This window comes from Cyclopterus lumpus, chromosome 8 (assembly GCF_009769545.1).
Source record: "Cyclopterus lumpus isolate fCycLum1 chromosome 8, fCycLum1.pri, whole genome shotgun sequence".
In the NCBI taxonomy this organism is placed as follows: Eukaryota; Metazoa; Chordata; class Actinopteri; order Perciformes; family Cyclopteridae; genus Cyclopterus; species Cyclopterus lumpus.
Window position 1 is genome coordinate 12,943,015 of NC_046973.1, and position 11,688 is coordinate 12,954,702.

Consider the following 11,688-nt stretch of genomic DNA (forward strand, 5'->3'; position numbering starts at 1 on the left):
GACACATGGACATGCGGCGGGGTGGAGGTGGTGGAAGTGTCAGCCCGGCTCCTCCTCTGTCGTGACAGAACTGAGTTGACGCTCGCGGTTCTGTTGACCGATGAGCCAGCTTTGTTTGACGCTCGCTTGTCCAACTGTAGCCACACGGTTGGAATTATGATGCCGTGGACTATCGTGAGGACTTCAACCATAAATAGCCAGACAGGAGTCAGAGGGGGGTGCTCACTGTGGAAATGCCCATCTGAGTTTCTGAAACAACACTAATCTCTGACTCCATCTCCCTCCCTCCTTCCCCCTGTCTGTGTTTTTGCATCTTGCTTCCTAAAAAGTTTGAGTCCTTGAACTCTGATACATCACGGTCGTCTCCAGTCCCCGTCCTATTATCCCATTGTTATTAAGCTTTATTAGGAAATTGTAAAAGCACCAAACGGTTGAACTGCTCCATTTGCCACCTGAGCCAAGCTCTGAAGTAACGTGCATTTCAATTGTTAATACAATGCACATCATCACAGGCTTCCACCCTCCACTTAATAAAAGACATGTAACCCCCCCCCCCCCCCCCCCCCCCCCCCCCCCCCCCCCACACACACACACACACACACACACACACACACCTTTTACTCATTGGCTGCCATCCACATGACGTTTTGCAACACAATAATGTATCTGGAGGCGTCCTCACAGCCAGACGTCAGACAAATGTGTGGCCAACGTAAACAGCAGAAGCCCACCGCGTAAATATCGGACTGTCGTCTCTTATTTTTAGTGAGAGTGATTCCTCCTTCGCAGGACGTTACATCTCTATCGCTCAGTCAACTTAGGCCCCTCCCTTCTCCCATCATGCCCAAATAAAGTGTCCAAATTCCATTTGTGTGCTTCTTCTCCTCCTCCGTGAAATGTTTATAAGACTGTGTGTGTGAGAGAGAGAGAGAGAGCATGACTTTTAATATTTTATGCTTTGATAAAATATTATAATCTTGGTTCATTATAAAATACAAAAAGAAAAGTTAAAGGTTGTACTTTGTTGCAATGGCATGAGGAGGGAGATTAACCAGTTTACGAGGTCTAGTGCGATGTTGCTGTATTTTAAAAAGAAAATTTAATTTGAACTTTAACTTGGATATTAGCCGGTTATTGGTGCTCTGAGCTCATCGGGGCCATAAAAAGACTGAGATCATCTGTCCAAATTCCAACTGTGCAACAGCATAAGAACATCTTTTCTCCTTTTCGTCATCAGTTTGACCGTTCGGTCATACTCTCTTCTTTACACACTGCCGGGAGGTCATTCTGGTGGAGAAACACTCAATTCTTTTTTTTTTTTTTTTTTTTTTTTTGCATATATATTTCTGGGGTTTTTTAATAGAAGGGAAAGAAATGTACAATTCTAAGATATTTAGTCATAAAAATGTCTAAATCCCCACCCTGAGTTCACAGCGCCCCGGTGCTTCGACAAATGGAAGGGATGGATTCAATGAAGACTTTCAGAAAAATGTTGACATGCTTTCAGGACTTTCAACTGCAATTCCCATCTCCCGAGCAAACGATTCGTATTTTATTTAAGCTGCAGCTGCAGTGAAACATGTCAATGAAACATGTCAGTGAAACATGGTGCACATAGAAAGGCCCTTTGCATTGCCGCTGGCAGACAGTGTGTCCAGTGATCTCTCACTGTCGGTCGCCACCAGCACCGCCTCATATGGATCCCTGTCTCATCCGGCCCTGGCCTTTCTGGAGTGTTCCTCTCTGACATGCCTGCCATGTGTCTGGAAGTGACACACATGCACACACAAACAAACCCACAAATAGGGAAAGCAGGGGTTGACTCAGCCCCCCGACACTCCACAGACCCCCTAAATCTGATGCATTCTTTTCCTTGTCATCCTTGGGAAGCAACGCACGGAAATAAAACAGGAAAACCACCTCATTGCTCCCAGAGTCACGTCAGGCGCTCTCCAGAAGCTTCTACGCACACTCACACCAATGAGAAATATGCTGCGTCAGTCCCGCAGCAGTATATTTGTGTAAATATAGATAGATCGAGAGAGAGAGAGATCTCAGTATATAGATCTATATATATATATATATATATATATATATATATATATATATATATATATATATATATATATATATATAATGTGTGTGTGTGTGTATATATATATATATATGTACATGGATATGTATCATATTAATATAATACATATATGATATATAAATATATATATTGATATTTATATTATATTGATTGTTATATGGATGTTTATATATATATCATATTATATATATCATTATATATAAATATATATCATAATATATATATATATATTTATATAATATGATATATATAATATGATATGTATATATATATCATATATATATATATATATATATACGTATATATATATTTATATATATATCGAAAATCTCCAAATGGACCTTGTGGTCAGAACGTGTGATCGCTGCCGTCCCTTTGCTTCTTGGAAGAGTGGCCATTTGACGACGTGCGACTCCATCTGCTGAGGAGCATGGAGACGGGGTGCATACTCAACCAACGTGACCCCCTCTCTCTAGACTTGATGTGAAAGTTGAAATGTTCAAAGCAATCTGCAGTGGAAATGCAATCAAAGGACACACATATATATATATATATATATATATATATATATATATATATATATATATATATATATATATATATATATATATTATGTATATATTTTTGTTTGTTGCCATACTGGTGGCTACATTTTCTATGTTAGGGATGTCATGCCAGAGATAATATGCAACAAAATCCAACGCAGGATGTGTCGGCTGCCGAGGCCTCGGAATCGGCAGCTCAAAGTGTTTCTTATTTATTAAAATGGTGATCTCCCTGACTTCTCAACTTGTGCCACAATTAATAAGTTGTTTTTGTTGGTGCTCAGTTAATTGTTTTGAATATTGACATTGTTATCAACTATTTGATAAACATTTTGAAATTGAAAATCTACAACAGATACCCAGAGAATGCATTCAAATGACTTTTCTCATTAACTTTTCATCTTGTCAAATCATCAGGTCCAACTTAAATGTGGTTCATCAGTAATGATCGTTATTGCTGTAACTACTATTTTTACACCCATTATTACAATTATTAGCATATTAAAATTGTATACTTTTTTAAAAACATTTTATAGAATTGTACTACTCTTAGGTTTATTGTCATATTGAATAGATCATATACTAGAATTGTGTTATTGTTATTGGTTGTGAATCGCATTTCAAGGCCATGACCGAAAAGCATCGGAACATGCCGATGACATAACCCCCGCAAAGTGCATCTGAACCCCGGTGAACAGCAACCCCGACCGACCCGAGTGAAGGTGGAAAAAGTGACACTGATTAAATCTAATACCCGAGCGGTGACATCACAGACCCGCACTCCCACTTCTCTCCCCCACCCACCTCATCCCAAAAAAAAGAGAGAGGAGGCCGCGTCCGGATTGGACGGCGGCCGCGGGCCAATCAGAGAGCGCACACATGGGAAGAGTTTAAAAAAGATTCAGGAAAGTGTCGGAGAGTTGTCTCTGAAGCCTCCCGAGCAGGTCCCTCCCGAGCACTACCGCGACGAGCACTTATTATTATTTTATTTATTTGATGAAACCTCCCCCACCCCAAAAAACAGCAAACGGAATTGTTCGGGACTTATTTTTTTTGGTAGTATTTCTGAGCGTTTTTCCCCCCGCATCTCCATTTTTAAAGCTCCTCCTCGGCTCCACTGTAAATAGACGAAGCGGCAGAATGACGACACATTTCAGGAGCGGACCAGCCTTCGGTCTCTCTGCCGAGGTCAAGAGTAAGGTAGGCTCCCCGGTCTGTGTGAAGAGTAACGGTGTTCATGTGGAAGAGTATTGTGGGGGTCAAGGGTCACCGCAGGCTAGCCTTAGCACGATGACGCTCACTGTAGAGACTCCCTGTGGCCCTTTTTTATTATTTTATTTTGACGTCTTGTTCATAAATTATACCGACATTAAAGAGGAAGTTTTATATGGGGGTGGGTTGTGGGCAAATGGCTGTTGCTAGGATATATAAGTCCTTATATGGAGATGGTACGAGATATTGCTGGATGAAAAGATTGGCGCATGCTAGTTGTAGTTCAACAGGTTAGAAAGGACACAAAAAGGGGGGGGGGGTGACTTCCTCCACTCTGTATGTGTGTGTGTTACATGGGGTCAATAATGGAAAAAGCACCACAATGTAAAACAAAATAAAAGACTGCATAACAAGTGAAGCGCCTTCATTCAAAATGTACAGTAAAGTGGAGAAATATGAATATCAAAGTGCACATGTTTCATGTATCATAGTGTTGGATTGTTATCTTTGTTGTAAGCAGCGTCTTGATGTCACCAGGAGTTGAGCTGGAGCTCATTTAAACTTCACATGCTCTGAACAATTTAAATATCGATCCATGAAGTACTACAGTTACATTGAAGTACAACAGTGAAGTAATACAGTGTGAAGCGGCAATAGAAAGTAGAAACACCTCATATTTGGACTTAAGTGCTCGAGTAAACGTGCTTGTAGTTGCATTCCATCACAGTGTGTCGTGCCAGACAAAGTGCAGACGCACAGCACAGTATTTCCCAGCATTCCCGGCGTTCGCAGTCGTGAACAGGAAGTGTCAATACAGCTATTGTCCGTATAATGTAGTTCTGTTCTGTGTTGTGACAGTAGTGACTGTGTGCGGTGGGGTGAGTCAGAATTGCCGACAGTCTTGTCAGGAGGAGAAAGGTCAGCATGTGAGTGTTCCGAATCTCAGATCATCACCATCATCTTCATCCTCATCATCATCATCGTTTCGCTTCGGTCCCACACATTCCTTTCATCACTGCTACTCGGCACTCGGTCACAGTCAGAGGTTTTTTTTAGGGGGTTTAAATGAATGTTCTTCTTCTTGGTTTTGAGTCTTCAGCGGGTCATAGCGGCTGATGGTCGGTCCAATCGTGATGTCAGAGGCGCAGCAGAGAGACTTGACAGGTACAATCGGCGTAATCTAATGGCCTTTTAAGGACTGGCCGAGCGCTCTGCGCTTGGAACTGGAGAAGGTGTCCTTTCTCTAAACAGTTTACATCGCAGTCCAGCATGACAGAACGCAGGTGTGTGTGTGTGTGTGGGGGGGGGGGGGGGGTGAATGGCGCATGCCGAAGCCGTGCGATGGACCGCCGCTGCACGGGGAGAAGACACAATGTCAGCGGGGGTCCTTTTTTATTTATTTGTGTGCGAAGGAACTTCTGTGTCAAACAGACAGGTGGATGTATTCATTCAGTTGAACCCCACAGGGTAATGTGCAATACTTCACAATGGCCTGTGACATTCGGCATAGGCTGTGTGGACCAATGTTGCATTCTTTCTCTTACACATTCATAATCCACAAACCCGCCATTACTCGGTACACTCAGGTGGCAATGTTAAGCCAATGAAGTGCCGTTACTTGCATTCTCTCTAATGTCCATCAGGGGGCAACTTCTCTGGTTGTCTGATTGTATAGAAGTCTGTGAGAAAATGACTCTACTCCATTTATTCCCTCAGTAAACATGAGTTTATGGCATGAGTATGCTTTAGGGCGTGGCTACCTTGCAATTGACAGGTATTCCAGGTCCAATTATGGTCACTTCCATTCACTGGTTGCAAAAAAAAAAAGAAGCCAAAATGTCGACGGCCAAATCGCTGAACTTGAGGTTCTCAAAACCGTCCGTCCACAAACCAGTGAGTGTTGTCACGGTAACCACGTCCACTTCTATTATAAGGTCTATGGGTGTGGCTAATGCTAGCTGATCTTTGCCATATTTCCATAGATGTACCTGTGTAACTGACGTTCCACGACATTACTGAAAGTTCACTGACTTTGAGTCTTCTCTACTTACAACGCATCTTACTACAACAACAACAACAACCTGTCGATCCTACTGTTAAGGAAACCACAGCTGACCCAATGTTAGACTTAGTGGCGTTTTTTCCAATACCTCACTTAAAGGATTATAGATATGTAATTCAACACAATAACTTCGAACAATAGGAATACAGCTGAAAATATACATGCATACATACACGGATTAAACAGCCTCTGCGTTACAAAAAAAAAAAAAGCAGATTGTAGGAATACAATTTTTGGACCGTGGTTATGAATGAATATGGCTCAGAAAACAAGTCACTCTGATTGCATCTTACAACAACAACAACAACCTGTCTCCTTTCCCATCTCTCTATCAGACTCTGTTTGTCTGAGCACTCGACTCGCTGTAGAAGGGCAGATTGTGGAAAACCCAGTGGGAGAGAGAAATACGAGCCGGGCCGATCGGAGAAGACAGTCGGTCAGAGGGGGAGAAAGGAGTGTGGTGGGGGGGGAGCCAGAGCCGTTTCTCCCAAGTTTGGTGTGATGGCCTGGAAGCTCCGCGATCCCTGCTGCTTTGAAATAATTGTTTGTGTTGGCTGCCGATTCCAGACTGTGACTGACTTATCGGCAGAACATTCAGGAAAGTGTGTGTGCGCAGTGAGAGGGGGAGGGGGGGGGCTCAAGCAGCCTTAAACCCCAATGCCAGAATTCAAAGTATTAGGGGCAACGTGCTTGTGCCAATAAGGAAATGCATGGAGAGAAGAGAGAGTGGCGGCGCGTTTCCCCATGCAGGAATGTCCACAGGGCTTTTTGTTTTCTCTCTCTTCCCCCTCATCTCAGGGTATCTTTTATTATGCAGTAAGACTTCCAGAGACGACACAGATTGAAAAGTGTGTGAAACTGGGGTTCATTTTAGTTCTTGAAAAGCTGGCATGAAAGAAGTATTGTATTGAGCTCTACCCCAATCCCCCCACCCCCCTTCCCCCTTCAGCTGGCAGGGAAGTACGACCACCAGAAGGAAGAGGAGCTGAGGCTGTGGATTGAGGATGTGACGGGCAAAAAGGTTGGGGACGGCTTCATGGAGAGTCTGAAGAACGGGGTCCTGTTGTGCGAGTGAGTGAATCGAGACTGTGATACATTAAATCATCCTCTTTACTAAAACTGATTTCTTTATTATTATTATTATTATTATTATTATTATTAGAGGTTTCTTCTTCTCTTCATTTCCTTTCTTTGTAGACTCATTAATGTGCTCCGGCCGGGTTCTGTGAGAAGGATCAACAGCTCCGTTCAAAACTGGCACCAGGTAATGCAGAAGCTCCATAGAAGACGTTGTTATTATTATTATTATTATTACTGAAAAACAAAACAAGCTTTTTAAAGGCTTGATTGAAGCCCTTTACAAAAATTCCCACTGTAATATTAACACGTGATAATGAACAAAGGAATGCACACCGAGTTAGTCAATATTTACTGGTTGATGAAGACCAGGGCCCTATTTCTCGTACCTGGATCAACAAAGTCAAGCAAATGTCCTATTAGCGAGCTAAAATTAACAAGATGATTGACATCAGGCTATCCCGGTTTCTCAAAGGCTGATCCGCCCTCAAACCATCTTGTGCATTTGAGCCAGACGTCAGTTCACAGGATAGTTGCGCGTGCCCGTCCGACTTCAAAAGGGGGAAGCGTCGATCACAGAAACCATGATTTACTAACAGCACAAAGGCAAATAAAACTCAAAGGAAGAGCCTCTTTTTCTCCGCTGAGGAGCAGGAGATGATCATGAACGTATATGAGGAATTCCAGACCATAATCATGGCAAAATCTAATCAATTCATTAACTTCACTCGCGCTTGAGGGGGCGTGGCTTATCTCCAAGGAAACATTTATAACTTCCGCCATTCACCATGGATTAAAAAATAAAAAACTATTTCTGCTTTATACTTGTTGTGGAAATCCCACAAACGTCGGAACATCTAATGCCCTCGTGTTTGGGTTCATAACATTAATATCATAATCGTACATTGTGGTACATTGTTCTAGTGTCGGCGATGCAGACACTGTAGAACAATGTACCACAATGTACCACAATGTACCACACTGTACAATAAATAGAAATAGGGGCCAGATCCGTCTGTTTGAGACAGTATCGGTGCATCTCTGCTCAGGACGTTACGTCAGAAACCAAAATGTTCTTTTAAAAAAAATAAAGTTCTCGCTGCGGGGACACCCTGAATAATTAAATGTAAAATAACATGTGCAATGTATGACTGTGTACTCTGTGCTTTTGAGAATAAACATAATTTACAAAAAAAAAATGGATGCTCTTCTCAACAAGCTCTATTGTCTCTTTCTTTTTTTTCATCTTTCTTTTCCTCCCCCAGCTGGAAAACATAGGGAATTTTGTCCGCGGCATCACAGAGTACGGCCTGAGGCCAGATGACATCTTCGAGGCCAACGATCTGTTTGAGAATGTCAACCACACTCAGGTCCAGAGCACGCTCATCGCTCTGGCTGGACTGGTGAGGGCGGCGCCACACACACACACATACCAACCTACCTTACCCTACCTACCTACCCACCCACCCACAAACAATGCACTCTTATTACCACCTCTCTCTCTCTCAGGCCAAGTCCAAAGGTTTCCACTCCAAGTACGACTTGGGAGTGAAGTACGCTGAGAAGCAGCAGCGGCGCTTCGCCCCGGAGAAGCTCTTGGAGGGACGCAACGTCATCGGCCTGCAGGTCAGAGCAGCTGAAATAAATGGACAAACCTGGGATCATTTTAGGGCCGCGCTTTCTGGGTTGTAGATGCATGTGTCCAGAGGGCGCAAGGGCCTGGAAAACCTTTAAAATCAAGGCAGAAAAAAATATATAAAAGCAAAAACAATTGTACACCACTAACCCCTTTCAGTCTTTCACACTCAACATCCGATAAGCAAGGGTTTAAGCCTTTAGGAGGGTGGGGGTGGGCATAACGGTGTGTTTTCAGCTCGGTAACTCACTGCATTTTGCTGCGTCTCCAGATGGGCACCAACAAGTTGGCCAGCCAAAAGGGCATGACCTCTTATGGCACACGGCGCCACCTGTATGACTCCAAGATGGCCATGGAAAACCCACTGGACCAATCCACCATCAGCCTACAGATGGGCACCAACAAGGGAGCCAGCCAGGTGAGCAGACGCTTGTCCTTTTACACTACGAGGTGAATTGATTTAATTACATTTTTAAAGGGCGAGGCTTCTGTTCTATAATGTTGTTGTCAACACGCCGTGGTGCGGTTGAGAGTGCATGCAAAGTATAATACGCACGCAAAGCAGAGATTAGTCCAAACAGTTGGTTGACATAGTTGGCGAGCATTAATACACACTGTTGAAAAGTATTGAATACATTGATGGAAGGGATGGCAAAGAATAATAACAGTTGAAGTGTGTCGGAAAAGAACTAAAAGCACAAAGATCCCTCATTAAGAATAGAAGAAATCCCTAGTCATTGGTAGAAGGAATTGGTTCTTTTTGTGAGTGTAAAATGCACAATAATGTGACTTAAAACAAGTGGGAATATAAGCAGGTGTGTCGCTTTTTAGCAGAACTCTTCTTCAAACTTCAAAAAGGTGTTAAGACATCGACCGTTGAGGCCCAAACTATTTCCAATGTAAATAACACATATGTTGCCCCTACCCAGGCCGGCATGACAGCCCCGGGGACCAGGAGGCACATCTTTGACAAAAAGCTGGACCTGGAGCACTGCGACACCACCACCATCTCCCTGCAGATGGGCACCAACAAAGTGGCCTCGCAGCAGGGCATGACCACCTACGGGCTGCCCCGCCAGGTCTACGACAACAAGTACTGCACCAACGCCACCGAGGCCTGCTTCAACAACGGGAGCGAGGCGGAGTTCGATGGCTACCAGTACTCCGACTAAGAGGACGGCAGCCTCCATCATTCACCCCCCCCTCCCCTTCTCCCACTTCCTGCTTTAACTTCAGACAACCAATCGCAGCTGTCTTTGTGACGAGCAAAAACCAAGCGGACTGTTATTTAACGCCGACCGTCGTCCTCGTCCCGCGTCTCTTTCTAAACGTGCTTTTACTCTTCGGAATTCCTCGTTTGTCTTTCCGGGAGTAAAAGTAAAAAGAGTGTTCAAAATAGTGTTTGCACTGACCTCGCGTCAGAGATTTCATGGGGCGGCCGACCTCTGTGTCTCATTGCTCTGATGGACTTTGTCACTGCTAAAAAAGAACAACATAAAAGCAACACTCCGATTTAATGATATTTGCTATTTATAGAATATTTTTTTTGCTACAGTCTTTTATACCGTCATTGTAATTAGAGATTTATTTTTACTGTTGACCCCGCCCCCCCTTGCCTCACCTCCCGACCCTTCCAATCACGTTTGAGCACTGAAGAAGCAGAATTTTCCAGTTTTTCCTGAAGGGAAAAACAAGTGGCCGAGTTGGTGCTATTGAACCTTTTTAACCTGAGTCCATGTCCACATGGGAGCGCCGCAGGGATTAATGCACCTGTGGACCGGGGGGGGGGGGGGGGAGGGGAGAGAGAGTAGTGTGTGTCCACAGACTGAGCCGAGGGGCCGGCGACGCAGGAGGGCCCCGCAGCTTCGTGCGGGCATCGCTTTGTTTGAGAGCACCCGCGCTGTCATGTTCACGAGCTGCCAAATGACCCACCGTGCCGCTTTCTTTCTTTAACAAGTTTTTGTGTGCATGTGCACATTTTTAAGGAAGTATTGTGTGGGGGGAAGAGAGCAAATGTAGGTGTTGTGATATATAGTTTGACGTTTGAGTAAACTTAGTCACCAGTAGTCTTTGTCCTGTTGTTTCTTTTGTTTTTGCGCTGCTCACCTTGAGCTCCGTCGGGACTCAGCGTATTTTCTATTTGATGCCACTTGGATGATTATTTTGTGCTTTTTTTTTTTTTACTCCACAGCACTTATTTGTCAGTTAGAGGAACTTTACAATTTTACAAATGAGGTTATAATAATAATATATAAAATAGTGTAATACTCACAGGGGCCTCTTTTGCCAAAGTAACATTTCTTGGGCTGGACCGAACAATTTGATGCTTCATTACTGACGCTGACATTCAAGGCTACACTGATAATATTAGAAATATACTATTTGTCATGGTAGCTGTGTAGGATTGTGTCCGACTCCTCTCATCCAATCATTTCCTGTCACTCCAGAGTTGAGTCAAAGTCAAAATTTACTGGAAAAAAAAGATGGAATTAATTATTTACAAAATTCACATAATTAACCATATAAATATTCTACTTTTTAATTCCTATTTGTTGGCGTTTAGCTTTCAAAAATATTGTCCCCCCCCTGCTTGCTGCGCACAAAGGGAGGCCCACGCTGACGAGTTCTGGAAATTTAGGGTGATGACATCATTAAATGACAGACTTTCAATAACTTCTAATAGAAGCTTCAAATATAAAGATTAAAAAAAACATTTGGTGCTGCCCTAAACATTTCAAATATAGGACTTGTAATGGGGTGATTTTTATGGTATGGCATACTCAAGTAAAGTAAGAGTACTTCATCAACCACTGTCAGTAACTATCAATTTCAAAGTAAACACTTTTGCTAAGTAAATCATGCCAAGATGACATTTTTTTAAATGTTCTGTTGACCCAATCGAATGTTTGAATGTAATGCTCCTGGAGGGTAGATATGATTCATTTCCAACCCCATTAGAACGCAGTAATGTGCATTCATAAATATCCAGTCTCGGGTCCAGTGCTTCACAACACAACCTCCGGAACTCCTTTGCGAACTCTTCCAGATGTGCTGGCTTTTA

The 11,688-nt window shown here is 43.2% G+C and overlaps 1 protein-coding gene across 1 annotated transcript; it reads left to right on the forward strand.

Annotated features, from left to right (window-relative positions):
* The first annotated feature begins 3,560 nt into the window (after positions 1–3,560).
* On the forward strand, positions 3,561–10,693 carry cnn1b (calponin 1, basic, smooth muscle, b). Its single transcript, XM_034539458.1, has 7 exons — positions 3,561–3,840; positions 6,864–6,985; positions 7,112–7,178; positions 8,257–8,394; positions 8,501–8,617; positions 8,899–9,045; positions 9,557–10,693. The coding sequence occupies exons 1-7, from the start codon at positions 3,637–3,639 to the stop codon at positions 9,797–9,799; spliced, it is 1,038 nt and encodes a 345-aa protein (XP_034395349.1). The 5' UTR covers positions 3,561–3,636; the 3' UTR covers positions 9,800–10,693.
* The last annotated feature ends 995 nt before the right edge of the window (positions 10,694–11,688 follow it).